The sequence below is a fragment of the Oncorhynchus kisutch genome, linkage group LG4 (genome assembly GCF_002021735.2).
Source record: "Oncorhynchus kisutch isolate 150728-3 linkage group LG4, Okis_V2, whole genome shotgun sequence".
Lineage (NCBI taxonomy): Eukaryota > Metazoa > Chordata > Actinopteri > Salmoniformes > Salmonidae > Oncorhynchus > Oncorhynchus kisutch.
Genome location: NC_034177.2, coordinates 67,631,153 through 67,655,910, shown reverse-complemented (window position 1 = coordinate 67,655,910; position 24,758 = coordinate 67,631,153). Strand labels below are relative to the sequence as shown.

General features: G+C 43.6%; 1 protein-coding gene across 2 annotated transcripts in view; it reads left to right on the top strand.

The window, feature by feature from the left end:
• The window catches only part of LOC109889898 (PDZ domain-containing protein 8), a 71,999-nt gene that overhangs the window by 21,720 nt on the left and 25,521 nt on the right, over window positions 1-24,758 (top strand). For both annotated transcript variants that reach the window (XM_031823460.1, XM_020481693.2), the window contains exon 3: window positions 6,546-6,648. In XM_031823460.1, the coding sequence (XP_031679320.1) occupies window positions 6,546-6,648 (103 nt within the window). The remainder of the gene's footprint in view (window positions 1-6,545; window positions 6,649-24,758) is intronic.

The window sequence follows — 24,758 nt, the reverse complement described above, 5'->3', positions numbered from 1 at the left end:
CCAATCGAGAATCTGTGGAATGAACTGAAAACTGCTGTTCACAAATGCTCTCCATCCAACCTCACTGAGCTCGAGCTGTTTTGCAAGGAGGAATGGGAAAAAATGTCAGTCTCTCGATGTGCAAAACTGATAGAGACATACCCCAAGCGACTTACAGCTGTAATCGCAGCAAAAGGTGGCGCTACAAAGTATTAACTTAAGGGGGCTGAATAATTTTGCATGCCCAATTTTTCAGTTCTTGATTTGTTAAAAAAGTTTGAAATATCCAATAAATGTCGTTCCACTTCATGATTGTGTCCCACTTGTTGTTGATTCTTCACAAAAAAATAGTTTTATATCTTTATGTTTGAAGCCTGAAATGTGGCAAAAGGTCGCAAAGTTCAAGGGGGCCGAATACTTTCGCAAGGCACTGTATATGTGCTAGGTGTCCAATCCTGCTCTTGGTAAAGGCTCTGGCCTCACCCATGAAGGAAATGCATCAATAATAAACTTAGCCAGCAAGGCTACACATTTACCAGGTAATTATGTTACCTCCTGCTCAAAGTAGCCTAATCCATTTGGGTGACAATGCCTTGCACAGTTAAAAAGCAGTTTGTTTGTATTTAGGTAGGTCATGTATCTCTAGTCTACCCTCCCTTCCTAAAACACAGCCACATCTCCTCTGGGCCAATGACAACTTAAACATGTCAGCTCTGGGCCTGAGAATTGTCTCCTTCACCCTGTCCTGATGGCGGTGTAAGTCTTTGTTGTGTTGCTTGGGTCTAGTATAGTAGTGGAGTGGCCACAAGACTGTAGGACACCAGAAAAGCTCCTCATTAATAATACACAGGCCTTGCCCATTATGAGGCCAGGCCCAAGCTATGGCTGGCTGGCACTTCTATCCTTACAGCTGCTGCAAATGGATACCCTCTTACCTCACTGGGCGCAGCCAGATATGTCTAACAATGACGCCCATCCACTTCAATTTACAGCGGCTCTACTGTGCCTAATATTGCATTTGTCTCTGTAGGATTCCATTGGGTTGGAGCCAAATAAAACCGAATTGCCAGAAAGTCTTCGTTTTTCTGAATAGGCAATGCATTTTTAAGAGGAGGAATAAAAGGTTGTTGATATTCAGAGGAACATTATAATATTCTAAATAGACCTGAAATGATCAGTGAATTAGTTCAGATGAATAATTTATAGATTGTAAATAGCAACAAGATCATTTTAAACTGCCTGTCATCTTCTTTATTTTTATGTTCTCTTGATTGGTTACTTTGTCTGTTGCTTGCTGCCCAAGGACAGTGAAAAACCTCTTATTGTAAGGATAGCATGCTTGCTTTTTGATTTATTTTTGATTTAACCTTTTATTTAACCAGGTAGGCAAGTTGAGAACAAGTTCTCATTTGCAACTGCGACCTGGCCAAGATAAAGCATAGCAGTGTGAACAGACAACAACACAGTTACACATGGAATAAACAATAAACAAGTCAATAACATAGTAGAAAAAAAATCTATAGACATTGTGTGCAAAAGGCATGAGGTAGGCAATAAATAGGCCATAGGAGTGAATAATTACAATTGAGCAGATTAACACTGGAGTGATAAATGATCAGATGAACATGTGCAGGTAGAGATACTGCTGTGCAAAAGAGTAGAAAAGTAAATAAATTAAAACAGTATGGGGATGTGGTAGGTAAATTGGGTGGGCTATATACCGATGGACTATGTACAGCTGCAGCGATCGGTTAGCTGCTCAAATAGCAGATGTTTAAAGTTGGTGAGGGAGATCGAAGTCTCCAACTTCAGAGTTTTTTGCAATTCGTTCCAGTCGCAGGCAGCAGAGAACTGGATGGAAAGGCGGCCAAATTAGGTTTTGGCTTTAGGGATGATCAGTGAGATACACCTGCTGGAGCGCGTGCTACGTGTGGGTGTTGCCATCGGGACCAGTGAACTGAGATAAGGCAGAGCTTTACCTAGCATAGACTTGTAGATGACCTGGAGCCAGTGGGTCTGGCGACGAACATGTAGCGAGGGCCAGCCGACTAGAGCATACAGGTCGCAGTGGTGGGTGGTATAAGGTGCTTTAGTAACAAAATGGATGGCACTGTGATAAACTGCATCCAGTTCGCTGAGTAGAGTATTGGAAGCTATTTTGTAGATGACATCGCCGAAGTCGAGGATCGGTAGGATAGTCAGTTTTACTAGGGTAAGTTTGGCGGCGTGAGTGAAGGAGGCTTTATTGCGAAATAGAAAGCCGACTCTAGATTTGATTTTGGATTGGAGATGTTTGATATGAGTCTGGAAGGAGAGTTTGCAGTCTAGCCAGACACCAAGGTACTTATAGATGTCCACATATTCTAGGTCGGAACCATCCAGGGTGGTGATGCTAGTCGGGCGTGCGGGTGCAGGCAGCGAACGGTTGAAAAGCATGCATTTGGTTTTACTAGCGTTTCAGAGCAGTTGGAGGCCACGGAAGGAGTGTTGTATGGCATTGAAGCTCGTTTGGAGGTTAGATAGCACAGTGTCCAAGGAAGGGCCAGAAGTATACAGAATGGTGTCGTCTGCGTAGAGGTGGATCAGGGAATCGCCCGCAGCAAGAGCAACATCATTGATATATACAGAGAAAAGCATCGGCCCGAGAATTGAACCCTATGGTACCCCCATAGAGACTGCCAGAGGACCGGACAACATGCCCTCCGATTTGACACACTGAACTCTGTCTGCAAAGTAGTTGGTGAACCAGGCAAGGCAGTCATTAGAAAAACCGAGGCTACTGAGTCTGCCGATAAGAATATGGTGATTGACAGAGGCGAAATCCTTGGCCAGGTCGATGAAGACGGCTGCACAGTACTGTCTTTTATCGATGGCGGCTTTCTCTTGCCTACCATGCATCCAACATATACTGTATCCAGTGAAGTCGGAAGTTTACATACACCTTAGCCAAATACATTTAAACTCAGTTTTTCACAATTCCTGACATTTAATCCTAGTGAAAATTCCTTGTTTTAGGTTAGTTATGATCACCACTTTATTTTAAGAGTAAAATGTCAGAATAATAGTGGAGGGAATTGTTTATTTCAGCCTTTTATTTCTTTCATCACGTTCCCAGTGTGTCAGAAGTTTACATACAATCCAATCCCTCCTACAGCAAAGCACCCCCACAACATGATGCTGCCACCCCCGTGCTTCACGGTTGGGATGGTGTTCTTCGGCTTGCAAGCCTCCCCCTTTTCCCTCCAAACATAACCATAGTCATTATGGCCAACCAGTTCTATTTTTGTTTCATCAGACCAGAGGACATTTCTCCAAAAAGTACGATCTTTGTCCCCATGTGCATTTGCAAACCATAGTCTGGCTTTTTTATGGCAGTTTTTGTGCATTGGCTTCTTCCTTGCTGAGCGGCCTTTTCAGGTTATGTCGATATAGGACTCGTTTTACTGTTGAAAATATGCTTTTGTGCCTGTTTCCTCCAGCATCTTCACAAGGTCCTTTGCTGTTGTTCTGGGATTGATTTGCACTTTTCGCACCAAAGTACGTTCATTTCTAGGAGACAGAACGCATCTCCTACCTGAGCGGTCAATGACGGCCTAGGAACAGTGGGTTAACTGCCTTATTCAGGGGCAGAACGACAGATCTTTACCTTGTCAGTTCGGGGATTCGATCTTGCAACCTTTCAGTTACTAGTCCAACGCTCTAACCACGAGGATACCTGATGCACAAATGTATGACGGCTGCGTGGTCCCATAGTGTTTATACTTGCGTACTGTTGATTGTACAAATGAACGTGGTACCTTCAGGCGTTTGGAAATTGCTCCCAAGGATGATCCAGACTTGTGGAGGTCTACAATGGAGGTCTTGGCTGATTTCTTTTGATTTCCCCATGATGTCAAGCAAAGAGGCAGTGAGTTTGATGGTAGGCCTTGAAATACATCCTCAGGTACACCTCCAATTGACTCAAATGATGTCAATTAGCCTACCAGAAGCATCATTTTCTGGAATTTTCCAAGCTGTTTAAAGGCACAGTAAACTTAGTGTATGTAAACTTCTGACCCACTGGAATTGTGATTTTAAGTGAAATAATCTGTCTGTAAACAATTGTTAGAATAATTACTTGTCATGCACAAAGTAGATGTCCTAACCGACTTGCCAAAACTATAGTTTGTTAACAAGAAATTTGTGGAGTGGTTGAAAAACAAGTTTTATTGACTCCAACCTAAGTGTATGTAAACTTCCGACTTCAACTGTACAGTCGTGGCCAAAAATTGAGTGACACAAATATTAATTTTCACAAAGTCTGCTGCCTCAGTTTGTATGATGAATGTTATGAAGAGTGATCAGATGAATTGCAATTAATTGCAAAACCATTTTTTGCCATGCAAATGAACGGAATCCCCCCAAAATATTTCCACTGCATTTCAGCCCTGCCACAAAAGGACCAGCTGACATCATGTCAGTGATTCTCTCGTCAACACAGGCGTGATTGTTGATGAGGACAAGCCTGGAGATCACTCTGTCATGCTGATTGAGTTTGAATAAGACTGGAATCTTCAAAAGGAGGGTGGTGCTTGGAATAATTGTTCTTCCTCTGTCAATCATAGTTACCTGCAAGGAAACATGTGCCGTCATCATTGCTTTGCACAAAAAGGGCTTCACAGGCAAGGGTATTGCTGCCAGTAAGATTGCACCTAAATCAACCATTTATCGGATCATCAAGAACTTCAAGGAGAGCGGTTCAATTGTTGTGAAGAAGGCTTCAGGGCGCCCAAGAAAGTCCAGCAAGTCCAGCAAGTTGATTCAGCTGCGGGATTGGGGCACCACCAGTACAGAGCTTGCTCAGGAATGGCAGCAGGTAGGGGTGAGTGCATCTGCACGCACAGTGAGGCGAAGACTTTTGGAGGATGGCCTAGTGTCAAGAAGGGCAGCAAAGAAGCCACTTCTCTCCAAGAAAAACATCAGGGACAGACTGATATTCTACAAAAGGTACAGGGATTGGACTGCTGAGGACTTGGGTAAAGTCATTTTCTCTGATGAATCCCCTTTCCGATTGTTTGGGGCATCCGTAAAAAAAGCTTGTCCGGGGAAGACAAGGTGAGCGCTACCATCAGTCCTGTGTCATGCCAACAGTAAAGCATCCTGAGACCATTCATGTGTGGGGTTGCTTCTCAGCCAAGGGAGTGGGCTCACACACAAATTTGCCTAAGAACACGGCCATGAATAAAGAATGGTACCAACACATCCTCTGAGAGCGACTTCTCCCAACCATCCAGGAACAGTTTGGTGATGAACAATGCCTTTTCCAGCATGATGGAGCACCTTGCCATAAGGCAAAAGTAATAACTAAGTGGCTCTGGGAACAAAACATCGATAATTTGGGTCCATGGCCAGGAAACTCCCCAGACCTTAATCCCATTGACAACTTGTGGTCAATCCTCAAGAGGCGGGTGGACAAACAAAAACCCACAAATTCTGACAAACTCCAAGCATTGATTATGCAAGAATGGAATGCCATCAGTCAGGATGTGGCCCAGAAGTTAATTGACAGCATGCGAATTGTCAATAAAAGCCTTTGACACTTATGAAATGCTTGTAATTATACTTCAGTATTCCATAGTAACATCTGACAAAAATATCTAAAGACACTGAGGCAGCAGACTTTGTGAAAAATGAATATTTGCGTCATTCTCAACTTTTGGCCACGACTGTATATAATACATGAATTGAAAACATTAGGTGTGTTTTGGTAACGTATTTAAAGTCAGGCACTGGCTAGTGAACTAGTTAAGACACTGGTCAAGACAGAAGGGTGTCCAAAGTTTAAGTGGCCAGATTTGACCTCCATTTTTAAAGGAGCTTGACAATTCATTGACTTGCAGGATTAGGTTGTCAAGTCTGTGTAAAATGTATTGTCTGTCACCAGCAGATGGAGACACAGTCAGCATATTGTTCATCCAGAATCCAGTATGTCATCTGCACATCCTGTATACAGATAGAGCTTGTTGTATACAGTAATTGGGGACTCAATTGAGTTAATGGGACAAGAACATACGTATCCAGTGGTGTAATTGAGGCAAATATAAATAGTTATTACTGTCTCTTTGTTTACTTTTTTTAAACAGGTGTCAATTGTATTTGTATGACTTTAAAATAAGTTGAAACTATCAATTTCAAATAGGTCTACCTACTGTATATTTTAGAAAGTAATTCTGTAATATAGTTAAACACTTCAAATGCACATCTACTACTGCTTTACCTTAGTATTTTACACTTTTTTGGTGTATTTTCATCACTTCACAAAAGGGCAGCAATAGCCTTGACGGTGTTTGCTTCAGTATCATTGGTCAGGGGTCTCTGATGCATTCTAGTAGTACCTGAAAACACTTGTCCCAGCCCAAATAATTTGGTTCGTCCACAGTGGCATCAAGGTCTTTCAAGTGTGTACGTCTGTATTTTAAATATTTTGTTACATATTGTAGGCAATGCACTACACATAGGGAGACCGAGAGAATCAGCAATGATGTACTCTCTAAAATGAGCTTTTTCTTCTCTAATTTCTCCCTCAGGCTTTTTATCCTGGGCTCGTACGACAGAGAGACCTACGTGCACTGCACCTTTGAGCTGAGCAGCCACGAGTGGAAAGAGAAAACACGCAGCTCCATCAAAACGGTGGGCTTCTTTAAGATACTGTCCCCCCAACTCCCCCCCATGTAAAACAACACCAGTCATCTTTCTTAAAGACCACCCAAGCGTAATGCCTATTTGTCAGACAAAGAGCCAGAGGGCTACTGACACATGTTTAATCTGCCATGTTCAACTAGGGGAGCTAGGGAATCATAGGTTTGTCCTTGAACAGCAAGCAGTATTGTATTGGTGCTCCATGTTATTTTTGTGGTCCTAATCAATTGTCACAATATGACAATAGTGTTTAACTTCTTATAGATGATTTACATTTATGACACATTAATTGGCTGGTACAAAACACCTTATGGTGACATTTACCGGTTTCACTGATGGTATATTTTATTCAAAGATATTAACATGATCGAGACCATAGTCATTAGAGAAGAAGCATGGAATACTTGCTCTATTGATTCAAAAGTTTTATTTTCCCCCATCTGAGAAGTCAATTTCCCCCAGTGACATTTTGAAAGCAACAAAAAATAATCGAGCCTTAGAGCAAACCTTTTCTAATTGCAGCAATTCAGAGATATTAACATTATAACATGGGACTTGTTCGGAAGTGACTAATGACTGTTTGAGACGAAAATGGCAAGTCTAATTACTGACCATCACTCTCACATCCCGACGCTGCTTCTCTCTGAACAACTGGCATTTGCATTGGCTCAAAATACATTTTAGTTTCATTTTTCAGAATAATGTTATTATGTTGTAGCAGCTTCCATCCTGTCCAGCAGAGGGCAATGCCACTATAACATTTGTTCCTTGCGACATTGCTTGCAAAAAATAAAGGGACATTTTCAGTAAAATAGTTCATATCAGTAATCCTCATTTACTGTATGTACTCTCTGTAAGCCATGCATTCTAGCCTGCCACGATCTGTAAGTTAGAGTTGTGTGTGTGATATTTGTGTGTGTGTGTGTGTGTGTGATTATCAACTGCGACCCTGGAGCAATTAAGTGCCTAGGTCAAGGCCACATCAACAGATTTTTCACCCTGTCGGCTCTGGGATTCAAACTGCCGACCTTTCGGTTACTGGCCCAATGCTCTAACCGCTAGGCTACCTGCCTGCAATAAAAGCTATGACTCTCAGACATGCTACAACACAATTTCTTCAACATTCCTTCCAATGTACAACCCTGCAGCCGCTGAGGTAAGTGTTCAACTTGACCAATATGGCTGTCACCCGGTGTGTCCCTCTAATGACATCCTCTTCAGACAGAGTGCTGTAGCTAGCTCTCCATTAATATGCTACCTAGAGATGCAGATGCAAGGTGGCATTTGGGCCGTTGTATCAGCCTCTTGCAGCTTGTGTCCCAAGCAGGACCATGCTAAGGATTAAAGGCGATACCATCTTAAAAAGGTCACTCTCCCTTTCTTTCTCTGCATATTCCTTTGTGTTTTTATTCCAAGAATGATTGCTGGAGATGAGGCCCAACTATCCTCTGAACTGGGCTCTCTGTGTGGCACATGTATGTTAATGCACGGAACAAAAATATAAATGCAACATTTAAATTGTTGGTCCCATGTTTCATGATCTGAAATAGAAGTTTTGAGGGAGCATGCAATTGGCATGCTGACTGCAGGAATGTCCACCAGACTTATTGCCAGATAATTAAATGTTCATTTCTCTACCATAAGCCACCTCTGGCCTCACAACCGCAGATCATGTGGTACCACGCCAGCCCAGGATCTCCACATCCGGTTTCTTCATCTACGGGATCGTCTGAGACCAACCACCCAGACAGCTGATGAAACTGTGGGTTTGCACAACTGAAGAATTTCAGCGCAAACTGTCAGAAACCATCTCAGGGAAGCTCATCTGCGTGCTCGTCCTCCTCACCAGGGTCTTGACCTGACTGCAGTTTGGCATCATAACTGACTTAATTGGGAAAATGCTCACCTTCGATAGCCACTGTCACAGATTAATTCCGGTTTCAACTGTACCGGGCAGATTGCAGACAGCGTGTATGGCGTCGTGTGCACGAGCGGTTTGCTGAAGTTAATGTTATGAACAGAGTGCCCCATGGTGGCGGGTGGGGTCATGGTATGGGCAGGCATACGCTACGGACAGTGAACACAATTCCATTTGGTCAATGGCAATTTGAATGCACAGAGATGTACCGTGATGAGATCCTGAGGCCCATTGTCGTGCCATTCATCCCCCGCCATCACCTCATGTTTCAGCACGGTCATGCACGGCCCCATGTTGCAACGATCTGTACACAATTCCTGAAAGCTGAAAATGTCCCAGTTCTTCCATGGCCTGCACACTCACCAAACTGGCTCTAACCAGAATAGAAAGAGTGGGAGGCCCCAGTGTGCAACTGAGCAAGAGGACAAGTACATTAGTGTCTAGTTTGATAAACAGACGCCTCACAAGTCCTCAACTGGCAACTTCATTAAATAGTACCCGCGAAACACCAGTCTCAATGTCAACAGTAAAGAGGCGACTCGATAGTTCCTCTGTCCAGTATCTGTGTTCTTTTGCCCATCTTAATCTTTTATTTTTATTGGCCAGTATGAGATGTATGTATTTTTCTTTGCAACTCTGCCTAGATGACCAGCATCCCATAGTTGCCTCTTCACTGTTGATGTTGAGACTGTTTTGCGGTATTATTTAATGAAGCTGCCAGTTGAGAAAATGTGAGGCATCTTTTTCTCAAACTAGACACTAATGTAATCTTGCTCAGTTGTGCACTGGGGCCTCCCACTCTTTCTATTCTGGTTAGGTCCAGTTTGCGCTGTTCTGTGAAGGGTGTTGTACACAACGTTGTACGAGATCTTCAGTTTCTTGACAATTTCTTGCATAAAATAGCCTTCATTTCTCAGAACAAGAATAGACTGACGCTTTTCAGAAGAACATTCTTTGTTTATGGCTATTTTGAGCCTGTAATCGAACCCACAAATGTTGATGCTCCAGATACTTCAACTATTCTAAAGAAGGACAGTTTAAGAATAAAATCAGGACAACAGTTTTCAGCTGTGCTAACATAATTGCAGAAGGGTTTTCTAATGATCAGTTAGCCTTTTGAAAGTCCTAAACTTGGATTAGCTAACACAACGTGCCATTGAAACACAGGAGTGTTGGTTGCTAATAATGGGCCTATGTAGATATTCCATTAAAAATCAGCCTTTTTCCAGTTACAATAGTCATTTTTATTTCTCATTTAACCTTTATTTAACTAGGCAAATCAGCTAAGAACAAATTCTGATTTACAATGACGGTGTACCAAAAGGCCTCCTGCGGGGACGGGGGCCTGGGATAAAAAAAAAAAAGAATACAATCTAAATATGGGACAAAACACACATCACAACAAGAGAGACAACACTACATAGAGACCTATGGCAGCAACACCTGGCAACAAAACAACAACATGATAGCAACACAACATTGTAGCAGCATAAAACATTAGGGATGCACGATATATCTGTGACCAAATCCGAATCGTCCAAGATTAGCTAAAAATGCTAACATCGGTATCGGCCGATGTCTAGTTTAACGCCTATGTGCAAAACTGATGTCAAAGCTGACGTGCATACCTATATAGTAGGTACGTGACTTAATGATTCCACGTAAAATGTTGCGCTACACGTGCAACACACATTCCTAACCTAGCCCACAATGTCTGCTGTGTGCCTCGAGCAGTCAAAAGGTCAAGCAGTCATTTGAAGGAGTAAGAACCTTTCAGTGAGACAACGCAAAGGCCCAATCCATTAAAGCCAAGATAATGGAATTCATTGTCCTTGACAATCAACCGTTCTCTGGTCGTGGGTAATGTTGGCTTTCGCCGACTGATCGAGCACCGGTACACACTACCAACAGCGCTATTTTTCAGATGTTGCCCTACCAGAGTTACACAGTAATAGCGTCACTGCTATTAGCTTCACTACATGCATACTATGGAACACCGTTTGGGTCTTTGCGTGTCAAAAAAGATGCAGTAGCACTGTCAAAGCTGTACAAGAAAGTCTGCAAACACCGGCCACGAACGATGTGTTTTCAATACCGCGTTGGTTGTAAAGCATGATTTTGTTCGACCGCAACTTTTGGGGTAGAGAGCATTAGCTTGGTACGTAGCTAGCACCAATACAACCAGCCTGAAAACAATGACCAGTAGAAACTGCAGTCATTTTCATTATTCTTAGCAATGATTTAGGAATCCTTGAGTAAGTATTAGCTAGGTTGCCACTTGTTTTCCTATTGAAATTGAACTTCAGTTAATGAAAATGAATAGCTAGCCAGCTATTTAAACCTGTTTCCCAAAGAATGTTATAAGCAGCCAGCTAGCTTCATCTGGCTAGTGAGGCTAACCCAGACCAGGTTATGTGTTGGGAAACTAGCCACAGTAAGGATTAGGCAAAGTAGTGGATTTTGAGTTTTGCCTTCAAACTAAAAGTATGTAATTGACAGTGATGCAAATTAATACAAAGAGTAGAATTATGCCATACCTCTATTTTGAAGGCTAACCGCAAAGTCCACTATTGTGGCTAATCCTTATTGTGGCTAGCTTCACATTGATGGGTCTGACCACCATTAATCAAATAAGAACTGTCTTAGAAATTAGGGTTATTTTAGATTACACCTAGCTATATTGTTAGTTAGCTAACGATAGCTACTGAAACAGATTGTCGTTTTGCTATGTTTTTGGGGAAGAACATAGCTTTTTTTTATGACCAGCACCTTAGGTGGGCGAGACAACTTTACCAGCATCATAGCAAACGTATCGATGAATCGTTGTGACATATGAAATACGAGTGATAGTGTAATAACTGAGTAAAAAATGTATGAACACGTTAAATTATTTTGTGACGTGCAGTCATATTCAGATCCTGATTGGTCAACAAGCTTAATTGACACGTTAAATGGTATATTTTGAGACACGCAGAGACCCAAACGGCCTTCCATAGCAATCCTGGTTGAGAATGAAATGCCTGAACAAATGAACAACGAAACAGCACACACAGCAAGTAAGTAAAATAAATGGGTTTGGATTATGTTTTACTGGTAATGGGGACATGCGTAAATGCCAACAAAATAACTTTTTGGTCAGTGTGTGTGTGTGTGTGTGTGTGTGTGTGTGTGTGTGTGTGTGTGTAACCTTTTATTTAACTAGGCAAGTCAGTTAATAACAAATTCTTATTTACAATGATGGCCTACCCCGGCAAACTCTGACGACGCTGGGCCAATTGTGCGCCGCCCTATGGGACTCCCAATCAAGGCCGAATTAAATTGTTTTTGTTTTTTGGCAAGGAAAATATTGGATATCGGTATATCCCAAAATTGTCCTATCGGTGCATCACTATAAAACATGGCACAAACATTATAGGGCACAGACAACAGCACAAAGGGCAAGAAGGTAGAGACAACAATGCATCACGCAAAGCAGCCACAACTGTCAGTAAGAGTGTCCATGATTGAGTCTTTGAACAAAGAGATTGAGATAAAGCTGTCCAGTTTGAGTTTTGCTGCTCGTTCCATTCTCTAGCTGCAGCGAACTGAAAAACATTAATAGTGTCTACACTGTATTTCTGATCAATCTGATGTTATTTTAATGGCCCAAAAAATATTTTTCTTTCAAAAACAAGGACATTTCTAAGTGACCCCAATCTTTTGAACGGTAGTGTAATACATTTATTTTAAGGAGACTGTATATTTTACATTAAAAACAAACAAAAGATAACTAGTCTCTTCCTTCAGCTACCCTCAACCCCTCTGTCTATTTCTGAAGACCATCCAGTTTTGACATATATTTTTCAACAGTGCTGTGATGTTTCACAAGTTCAGTACCTTTTTGATTCCTATACTTTTTACAGATTTTACATTTTGCCAACATTATTATTATTATTATATTATTGATTGACTGTGAATTTTTAAATCACCCAGCAATACTATTTGCAGAGTTAGCTAGCTAAATCTGAAAGGAGTTAGCCTTATTCTAAAATGGACCAATGTTTTTATTTTTATTTTATTTTTTCAATCTACACACAATATCCCATAATGACAAAGCAAAAGCAGGCTGCTAGATTTTTTGCCGGTTTATAAAAAATACAAACAAACTCGTCAAACTTAACGTGTCAATATTTGTATGAACATAAGATTCAACAACTGAGACATCAACTGAACAAGTTCCACAGACATGTGACTAACAAAAATGGAAAAATGTGTCCCTGAACAAAGGGGGGGGGGGGGTCAAAATAAAAAGTAACAGTCAGTATCTGGTGTGGCCACCAGCTGCATTAAGTACTGCAGTACATCTCTTCCTCATGGACTGCACCAGATTTGCCAGTTCTTGCTGTGAGATGTTACCCCACTCTTCCACCAAGGCACCTGCAAGTTCCCAGACATTTCTGGGGGGAATGGCCCTAGCCCTCACCCTCCGATCCAACAGGTCCCAGACATGCGCAATGGGATTGAGATCCGGGCTCTTTGCTGGCCATGGCAGATCACTGACATTCCTCTCATGCAGGACATCATGCACAGAACGAGCAGTATGGCTGGTGGCATTGTCATGTTGGAGGGTCATGTTAGGATGAGCCTGCAGGAGGGTACCACATGAGGGAGGAGGATGTCTTCCCTGTAAAGCACAGCGTTGAGATTGCCTGCAATCATCACCCCTGGTGAGAAAAAAAACGTGACTTGTCAGTGAAGAGCACTTTTTGCCAGTCCTGTCTGGTCCAGCGACGGTGGGTTTGTGCCCATAGGCGACGTTGTTGCCGGTGTTGTCTGGTGAGGACCTGCCTTACAATAGGCCTACAAGCCCTCAGTCCAGCCTCTCTCAGCCTATTGCAGACAGTCTGAGCACTGATGGAGGGATTGTGCGTTCCTGGTGTAACTCGGGCAGTTGTTGCCATCCTGTACCTGTCCCGCAGGTGTGATGTTCGGATGTACCGATCCTGTGCAGGTGTTGTTACATATGGTCAGCCACTGCGAGGACGATCAGCTGTCCGTCCTGTCTCCCTGTAGCACTGTCTTAGGTGTCTCACAGTACGGACATTGCAATTTATTTTCCCTGGCCACATCTGCAGTCCTCCATGCCTCCTTGCAGCATTCCTAAGGCATGTTCATGCAGATGAGAAGGGAACCTGGGCATCTTTCTTTTGGTGTTTTTCAGTCAGTAGAAAGGTCTCTTTAGTGTCCTAAGTTTTCATAACTGTGACATTAATTGCCTACCCTCTGTAAGCTGTTAGTGTCTTAACGATCGTTCCGCAGGTGCATGTTCATTACTTGTTTATGATTCATTGAACAAGCATGGGAAACAGTTTAAACCCTTTACAATGAAGATTTGTGATGCTATTTGGATTTTTACTAATTATCCTTGAAAGACGGTCCTAAAAAAGGGACGTTTCTTTTTTTGCTGAGTTTATATCATATTTATATAAGTATTCTGACCATTTACTCAGTACTTTGTTGAAGCATCTTTGGCAATGATTACAGCTTCAAGTCTTCTTGGTTATGATGCTACAAGCTTGGCACACCTGTATTTGGGGAATTTCTCCCATTCTCTGCAGATCTTCTCAAGCTCTGTCAGGTAAGATGGGGAGTGTTGCTGCACAGCTATTTTTAGGTCTCTCCAGAGAGGTTTGATCGGGTTCAAGTCTGGGTCTGGCTGTGCCACTCAAGGACATTCAGAGACTTGTCCTGAAGTCACTCCTGCTTTGTCTTGGCTGTGTGCTTAGGGTCTGTGTCCTGTTGGAAGATAAACCATCCCCCCAGTTGGAGGTCCTGAGCGCTCTGGAGCAGTTTTTCATCAAGGATCTCTCTGTACTTTGCTTCGTTCATTTTTGCCTCGATCCTGACTAGTCTCCCAGTCCCTGCCGCTGAAAAACATCCCCACTGCATGATGCTGCCACCACCTTGCTTCACTGTAGGTTTCTTCCAGACGTGACAATTGGCATTCAGGCCAAATAGTTCAATCTTGGTTTTGTCAGACCAGAGAATCTTGTTTCTCATGGTCTGAGAGTCTTTTAGGTGCCTTTTGGCAACTCCAAGCGGGCTGTCATGTGTCTTTTACTGAGGAGTGGCTTCCGTCTGGCCACAACAATAAAGCCCTGATTGTTGGAGTGCTGCAGAGATGGTTGTCCTTCTGGAAGGTTCTCCCATCTCCACAGAGGAACACTAGAGCTCTGTCAGAATTACCATTTGGTTCTTGCTCACCTCCCTGACCAAGGTCCTTCTCCAATAGCTCAGTTGGGACAGGCGGCCAGATCTAGGAGGAGTCTTGGTGGTTCCGAACAACTTCCATTTAAGAATGATGGGAGGCAACTGTGTTCTTGGGAACCTTCACAACTGCAGACATTTTTTGGTACTCTTCCCTAGATCTGTGCCTCGACACAATCCTGTCTCTGATCTCTACAAACAAAACCTTGCCCTGACATACCTTCTCTTCCGGCGCCGACAGAGATGGCCGCCTCGCTTCGCGTTCCTAGGAAACTATGCAGTTTTCTGTTTTTTTACGTGTTATTTCTTACACTAGTACCCCAGGTCATCTTAGGTTTCATCACATACAGCCGAGAAGAACTACTGAATATAAGATCAGCGTCAACTCACCATCAGTACGACCAAGAATATGTTTTTCGCGATGCGGATCCTGTGTTCTGCCTTACAACCAGTGCCACGGGATGGTTCCCATGCAGCGACCCAAAAAAACGACTCAGAAAAAGAGGGAAACGAAGCGGTCTTCTGGTCAGACTCCGGAGACGGGCACATCGTGCACCACTCCCTAGCATTCTTCTTGCCAATGTCCAGTCTCTTGACAACAAGGTTGATGAAATCCGAGCAAGGGTAGCATTCCAGAGGGACATCAGAGACTGTAACGTTCTCTGCTTCACGGAAACATGGCTAACTGGAGAGACGCAATCCGAAGCGGTGCAGCCAGCTGGTTTCTCCACGCATCGCGCCGACAGAAACGAACATCTTTCTGGTAAGAAGAGGGGCGGGGGCGTATGCCTTATGGCCAACGTGACATGGTGTGATGAAAGAAACATACAGGAACTCAAATCCTTCTGTTCACCTGATTTAGAATTCCTCACAATCAAATGTAGACCGCATTATCTACCAAGAGAATTCTCTTCGATTATAATCACAGCCGTATATATCCCCCCCCAAGCAGACACATCGATGGCTCTGAACGAACTTTATTTAACTCTCTGCAAACTGGAAACGATTTATCCGGAGGCTGCATTCATTGTAGCTGGGGATTTTAACAAGGCTAATCTGAAAACAAGACTCCCTAAATTTTATCAGCATATCAATTGCGCAACCAGGGGTGGAAAGACCCTGGATCATTGTTACTCTAACTTCCGCGACGCATATAAGGCCCTGCCCCGCCCCCCTTTCGGGAAAAGCTGACCACGACTCCATTTTGTTGATCCCTGCCTACAGACAGAAACTAAAACAAGAAGCTCCCACGCTGAGGTCTGTCCAACGCTGGTCCGACCAAGACTGCTTCCATCACGCGGACTGGGAGATGTTTCGTATTGCGTCAGCCAACAACATTGACGAATACGCTGATTCGGTGTGCGAGTTCATTAGAACGTGCGTTGAAGATGTCGTTCCCATAGCAACGATTAAAACATTCCCCAACCAGAAACCGTGGATTGATGGCAGCATTCGTGTGGAACTGAAGGCGCAAACCACTGCTTTTAATCAGGGCAAGGTGTCTGGTAACATGACTGAATACAAACAGTGCAGCTATTCCCTCCGCAAGGCTATCAAACAAGCTAAGCGCCAGTACAGAGACAAAGTAGAATCTCAATTCAACGGCTCAGACACAAGAGGCATGTGGCAGGGTCTACAGTCAATCACGGACTACAGGAAGAAACCCAGCCCAGTCACGGACCAGGATGTCTTGCTCCCAGGCAGACTAAACAACTTTTTTGCCCGCTTTGAGGACAATACAGTGCCACTGACACGGCCTGCAACGAAAACATGCGGTCTCTCCTTCACTGCAGCCGAAGTGAGTAAGACATTTAAACGTGTTAACCCTCGCAAGGCTGCAGGCCCAGACGGCATCCCCAGCCGCGCCCTCAGAGCATACGCAGACCAGCTGGCCGGTGTGTTTACGGACATATTCAACCAATCCCTATACCAGTCTGCTGTTCCCACATGCTTCAAGAGGGCCACCATTGTTCCTGTTCCCAAGAAAGCTAAGGTAACTGAGCTAAACGACTACCGCCCCGTAGCACTCACATCCGTCATCATGAAGTGCTTTGAGAGACTAGTCAAGGACCATATCACCTCCACCCTACCTGACACCCTTGACCCACTCCAATTTGCTTACCGCCCAAATAGGTCCACAGACGATGCAATCTCAACCACACTGCACACTGCCCTAACCCATCTGGACAAGAGGAATACCTATGTGAGAATGCTGTTCATCGACTACAGCTCGGCATTCAACACCATAGTACCCTCCAAGCTCGTCATCAAGCTCGAGACCCTGGGTCTCGACCCCGCCCTGTGCAACTGGGTACTGGACTTCCTGACGGGCCGCCCCCAGGTGGTGAGGGTAGGCAACAACATCTCCTCCCCGCTGATCCTCAACACTGGGGCCCCACAAGGGTGCGTTCTGAGCCCTCTCCTGTACTCCCTGTTCACCCACGACTGCGTGGCCACGCACGCCTCCAACTCAATCATCAAGTTTGCGGACGACACAACAGTGGTAGGCTTGATTACCAACAACGACGAGACGGCCTACAGGGAGGAGGTGAGGGCCCTCGGAGTGTGGTGTCAGGAAAATAACCTCACACTCAACGTCAACAAAACTAAGGAGATGATTGTGGACTTCAGGAAACAGCAGAGGGAACACCCCCCCATCCACATCGATGGAACAGTAGTGGAGAGGGTAGCAAGTTTTAAGTTCCTCGGCATACACATCACAGACAAACTGAATTGGTCCACTCACACAGACAGCATCGTGAGGAAGGCGCAGCAGCGTCTCTTCAACCTCAGGAGGCTGAAGAAATTTGGCTTGTCACCAAAAGCACTCACAAACTTCTACAGATGCACAATCGAGAGCAGCCTGTCGGGCTGTATCACCGCCTGGTACGGCAACTGCACCGCCCTCAACCGTAAGGCTCTCCAGAGGGTAGTGAGGTCTGCACAACGCATCACCGGGGGCAAACTACCTGCCCTCCAGGACACCTACACCACCCGATGCTACAGGAAGGCCATAAAGATCATCAAGGACATCAACCACCTGAGCCACTGCCTGTTCACCCCGCTGTCATCCAGAAGGCGAGGTCAGTACAGGTGCATCAAAGCTGGGACCGAGAGACTGAAAAACAGCTTCTATCTCAAGGCCATCAGACTGTTAAACAGCCACCACTAACATTGAGTGGCTACTGCCAACACACTGTCAATGACACTGACTCTACTCCAGCCACTTTAATCATGGGAATTGATGGGAAATGATGTAAATATATCACTAGCCACTTTAAACAATGCTACCTTATATAATGTTACTTACCCTACATTATTCATCTCATATGCATACTTAGATACTGTACTCTATCATCGACTGCATCCTTATGTAATACATGTATCACTAGCCACTTTAACTATGCCACTTGGTTTACATACTCATCTCATATGTATATACTGTACTCGATATCATCTACTGTATCTTGCCTATGCTGCTCTGTACCATCACTCATTCATATATCCTTATGTACATATTCTTTATCCCCTTACACTGTGTATAAGACAGTAGTTTTTTGGGGGAATTGTTAGTTAGATTACTTGTTCGTTATTACTGCATTGTCGGAACTAGAAGCACAAGCATTTCGCTACACTCGCATTAACATCTGCTAACCATGTGTATGTGACAAATAAATTTGATTTGATTTGACCTTATATAGACAGGTGTATGCCTTTCCAAATCATGTCCAATCAATTGAATTGACCACAGGTGGACTCCAAGTCATAGAAACCTCAAGGATGATCAATGGAAACAGGATGCACCTGAGCTCAATTTAGAGTCTTATAGCAAGGTCTGAAATGAATGAAAAATAAGGTATTTCAGTTTTTAATTTAATATCTTCGCAAAAAATTTTTTTTTTGAGTAGGGCTGTAAGGTAGAAAAAGTCAAGGGGTCTGAATACTTTCCGAAGGCACTGTATATGGCACAGCTGTACATTTTTTGGTGCTTAAATGAGACGGTTTTTATTTTTTTGATTTAACCAATTGTGGTCTAATGCAATGCCAACAGACAATTTCCTTACTTTGTTCCCCATTTTTTTAGGTAATCCAAATGTTTTTTTGAACAAAAATAGTATTTTCAGTCATACTGAGTAGTGTTGTGGTCACATTTGTGTATCAGAGTATAGTTTGATTTAATATTACAGTATTACTGGTAAGTTACTGTGATTCAGCATAAGGTTTTTAAATGGAATTTCATTTTAAACCTAGAATAGTTTAACAATTACTGAGCTTTCTGCTTCCTTTTTACCCTCACCTTGACCATACTTAGCCTACATTGAGTAATAACATTGTTTGCTTTCCTTTCGTAATACCGATTATTAGAAGTCTTTTCCATCCTATTGTAGACTAGAGGGGTGCTCCCTTCCTTTACCCTCCTTCTTGACATCCCATAATACCCAGGCCAACCCCTGTAGTGTCCTCACGATCCTTCACCCAGTTCAATATGTAAAGTCCACTCAAACACCTGTGTGTAATGGTGAGGGGACTTTGCGTGCTGTGGAGTAGATTAGCCCTTTTCCATTGCTGGGCTGGGTTTAATAGTGACAGGAAGCCTGTGGTGCGGGCTGCTCCACCAGGCGTGTTTGCACATCTGCCTCACTGATTCCATCATCAGCCATCATTTGGCCCTGAGTGCTGATGCTTCCTGACAGCCTAAAAGGGGGGGAAGACAACAGTGGACCAGCCACAGTGTTTATCTGTATGTCTTTTGTTTATATATTATAAATTGGTGCTTATACTTTACATGTGTTTTTACATTTGTGTGGGTGTGTCTTGAGTACCCTAATAATGTTAAAGCTGAAATACATGTAAGGGTAATGGCGCCACTGTTCACCCCCAGCACATTTTCTGTTTTGAAGAAACAGAAAATCATCGGAGCGGGAAAAAACTGTTTGGTATTTGAAGTAACTTCTTTGTTGTAGTATCACAAATGGACATGGCAGTTTCACCATTAAGGATTCCTGCTTTAATGGTAAAAAAATTGCTTGATTGATTTCAACAAGATTTATTTTAGACGGTTGTTGTTCTTCTGTTGTCCTGAAGGTGTGTGCATAGATTAGAAAGTGATTGGCTGAATGGCTATTCCCAAGAACTGATGTCTATTTCTCCTATGACAAAGGTGTCCTGGTTCAGTGCCTTTCACATGAACACCCCCCCCTAAAGCACTTTTGTACATCGCGCTGTAACGTACAATTGATCTTATTTTAGCGCCCAAAAACAATACTTCCAGGTCAACTGTAATATGAATACCATTGTAAAGCACGGTTTCTCCCCTTTCCAGCAAAATCAATGACGAGACCTTGATGCTGTCCGTCTCTGCATGATTAAAGAAGGCAATGAGCTCCGTCGGGTCTTTAAAAAAATGGCGGTTGGGGAACGAAACCTACTGCGTGATAAGGAAAGGAGGAGCCGTGGGGAAACTGCTTTTTTCACCCGATCAGTCCAACTTATCACCTCCTAAAATGTAAATAAACACTATAAAGAGTTTATTTAATGTGTCATTATTTGAAGGTTTGTGTTAAATTTAGTGCCGCCCTAAAAAACAGATTCAAATTCATCTTCAGAAGTAAACAGCGGCTATTGAGTCATGATGTCTTGCAGTGATGCATTGTTGTACAATTGACAAGGTATCCCCCCTTACCCTGTCCCTTTCTTGTTTTTAATGTGCGAAAGAAGCGCTACACCTGGTGGAGAGAGGCTGTACGACACAGAATGAGTTGCATGCTGTACGTCATGACATGTCACAATTTAACGTACAGCGTTGTTTGAATGCTGCGGTTGTGCAAATTTGTACGGAATGGGGTTAGTCAACAGTAAGTGCCTAACAGTACAATACTAATACACAAATAATCCCCCCCCCCCCCCCCCCCCGCAAAAGAATAAATTAATATTAGAATAAGCAATGTCAGAATAGTCCAGAATATAAATATGTGGTGTGTATAGAACAGTATGGACAATACTGAAGTAGTACAAGTTATAACAGTAGTTAAATAGGATGAGTGATGTCGAGAATACAGTATGTGTATACCCTGCTCAAAAAAATAAAGGGAACACTAAAATAACACATCCTAGATCTGAATGAATGAAATTCTTATAAAATACTTTTTTCTTTACATAGTTGAATGTGCTGACAACAAAATCACACAAAAATTATCAATGGAAATCAAATGTATCAACCCATGGAGGTCTGGATTTGGAGTCACACTCAAAATTAAACTGGAAAACCACACTACAGGCTGATCCAACTTTGATGTAATGTCCTTAAAACAAGTCAAAATGAGGCTCAGTAGTGTGTGTGGCCTCCACGTGCCTGTATGACCTCCCTACAACGCCTGGGCATGCTCCTGATGAGGTGGCGGATGGTCTCCTGAGGGATCTCCTACCAGACCTGACTTAAGCATCCGCCAAGTCCTGGACAGTCTGTGGTGCAGCGTGGCGTTGGTGGATGGCGCGAGACATGATGTCCCAGATGTGCTCAATTGGATTCAGGTCTGGGGAAAGGGCGGGCCAGTCCATACCATCAATGCCTTCCTCTTGCAGGAACTGCTGACACACTCCAGCCACATGAGGTCTAGCATTGTCTTGCATTAGGAGGAACCTAGGGCCAACCGCACCAGCATATGGTCTCACAAGGGGTCTGAGGATCTCATCTCGGTACCTAATGGCAGTCAGAATACCTCTGGCGAGCACATGGAGGGCTTGTGCGGCCCCCCAAAGAAATGCCACCCCTCACCGTGACTGACCCACCGCCAAACCGGTCATGCTGGAGGATGTTGCAGGCAGCAGAACGTTCTCCACGGCGTCTCCAGACTCTGTCACGTGCTCAGTGTGAACCTGCTTTCATCTGTGAAGAGCACAGGTCGCCAGTGGCGAATTTGCCAATTTTGGTATTCTCTGGCAAATGCCAAATGTCCTGCACAGTGTTGGGCTGTAAGCACAACCCCCACCTGTGGACGTCGGGCCCTCATACCACCATCATGGAGTCTGTTGCTGACCGTTTGAGCAGACACATGCACATTTGTGGCCTGCTGGAGGTCATTTTGCAGGGCTCTGGCAGTGCTCCTCCTCGCACAAAGGCGGAGGTAGCGGTCCTGCTGCTGGGTTGTTGCCCTCCTACGGCCTCCTCCACGTCTCCTGATGTACTGGCCCGTCTCCTGGTAGCGCCTCCATGCTCTGGACACTACGCTGACAGACACAGCAAACCTTCTTGCCACAGCTCGCATTGATGTCCCATCCTGGATGAGCTGCACTACCTGAGCCACTTTTGTTGGTTGTAGACTCCGTCTCATGCAACCACTAGAGTGAAAGCACCGCCGGCATTCAAAAGTGACCAAAACATCAGCCAGGAAGCATAAGAATTGAGAAGTGGTCTGTGGTCACCACCTGCAGAACCACTCCTTTATTGGGGGTGTCTTGCTAATTGCCTATAATTTCCACCTGTTGTCTATTCCATTTGCACACGAGCATGTGAAATGTATTGTCAATCAGTGTTGCTTCCTAAGTGACTTGGAGTTACATTGTGTTGTTTAAGTGTTCCCTTTATTTTTTTGAGCAGTGTATATAAAGTGAGTAATAAATTAGCTTAGTTTCTCAAAGATCGAATCACATTTTCACAAAATGTTGCAGGAATGCTAATCTTATCTGTTTCTAACTACAGAAACGATTTCAGAACAATAAACGTTATTAAAGTGACCCGTGTTCAATAACTGTATGTACATACAGTGGGGCAAAAAAGTATTTAGTCAGCCACAAATTGTGCAAGTTCTCCCACTTAACAAGATGAGAGGCCTGTAATTTTCATCATAGGTACACTTCAACTATGACAGACACAATGAGGAAAAAAAATCCAGAATCACATTGTAGGATTTTTTAAAATGAATTTATTGATGATTGAGTTGGAGATGTGCATCATTTGCTTGCTGTTTTGAGGTGAAGAAAAAAATACTTTGAGAAGCTCCACAGCTCATTACTGGTGGTGCGTTAAGCCAATCAGAAATACTATCAGAACCCCAAATGGGCACATTTTTATGCCTACATTTGTGTGCAGGCCAGGTATCCTATAGGCCTACTTCTATGTGTAACCAGGTGTGTGTCCTTAATCAACATTGACAGGAGCGCTCCAAAAAAACAGTGACTAAGTTCACAACTCATAAATAGAATGAAATAAACAAACTTGTTTCTCACAAGGTTGTGCTCTCTGCAAACAATGTGTCCAGTCTGACTATGAGAATGTTAAGACTGGAATAATGTATTGATTGCATTAACAGACGTTACCAAACATTGTAGATGAGAAATTATAGGAATTAACGGGAGATGTAATACTGGTGATCTATGTAATGGGGAATTGATAGACACTAACAATCAAACACAATGACGTTATGAAACAAGGAATGTGTACAAATTGGTGGGAGAGAGCACATTCTGGAGAGAGACATGCAGCCACACTCCTCTTCTTGGACTGTGCCATCCCCACGGCCTAACAATGGGTTAGTACACTGAGATGGATGCAAAAAAGACTGGTGCCTCGAGCCATTTAAAATGATATATATCTATATACTTGCATGCATACATTCAGTCAGTCAAAGGTTTGGGGTTTTATTTATTATATTATTATAGAATAATAGTCAAGACATCACAACTATGAAATAACACATGGAATCATGTAGTAACCAAAAAAGTGTTAAACAAATCAAAATATATTTTATATTTGAGATTTTTCAAAGTAGCCACCCTTTGCCTTGATGACAGCTTTGCACACTCTTTGCATTCTCTCAATCAGCTTCACCTGTCAAATTTTTACTAATTATCTTTGAAAGACAGGGTCCTGAAAAAGGGACATTTGTGTGTGTGTGTGTATTCTACTGCTTTGACCAACAGCCTATCGACCAAATAATTGGGGTCAACTCTAGTAGCCACGCAGTCAGAGGTGAACAAGGAGTACAGGAGAAACTGAGTTTGCACCCCTGTAGGGCCCCCATGTTGAGGATCAGCATGGCAGTTTTGTTGCCTACCTTCACCACCTGGGGTCGGCCCATCAGGAAGTCTAGGACCCAGTTGAACAGGGAGGGGTTCAGACTCGGACCCATTCAGAGAGCGAATACCTGTGGCTATCCCGAGGTTCATGGTGGCTCAGTGGCTGGATTTAGGAGCAATCTCTGAGTATATTCACTGTCTTCAGCAGACTGAGCTTCTCCTCTAGTGAGTCTGTCTGTACACAGTCAGGAGTAGAGCGGTGCACACCATCTGTTCAGAGGAGCTCCCCACAGATTGATGTGTCAAGAGTAGGACTAGACTACAGGTGCTCACTGGGCATCCCTCAACACTGTGACCTAGAGAGCTTGCTTATTTTTATATACTTGATCTTGTTCTTTGTCTTTCTGTGTTTTCGGTCCCTCCCACTGTTTTTCACTAATTATTAAAGCGAGATTCCCTCATTTTTCACTGTAAGACCTGCCATTTTTGTACATGTTTTGTCAAAGGATCCTCTCATTTTGCCAATTCACCTGGAACAACTCCCCCAGTTCATCTCTGCAGTCTGGCCTTCAGCATCTCACCAGCACTGGTATGTAGAGATAGCGAGGGGGCACTTCCTGTGCCCATTGGGGTGATCAGAGGTGCTCTGACGCAGCTCTCCACTTGCCTCTGTTTGATGTTCCATTTCAGTGTGTGTGTGTGTGTTTGTGTGTCTTTAATCCACACTGCGCCTGGCACTCCCTGACGGCTGATGAAAGGCTGTCAATAGACTCCTCTTTCTCGCATGCGCACGCTCTCTCTTCCACCTCACCTGCCCCTGCTCATTCTGCCCTGCGAAGATGAGGCTCATTCAGGCCCATGGGCTGATGGGCTCCAGACAACACTAAACTCCACCATACCGGCGTGGTATACACAGTGCACT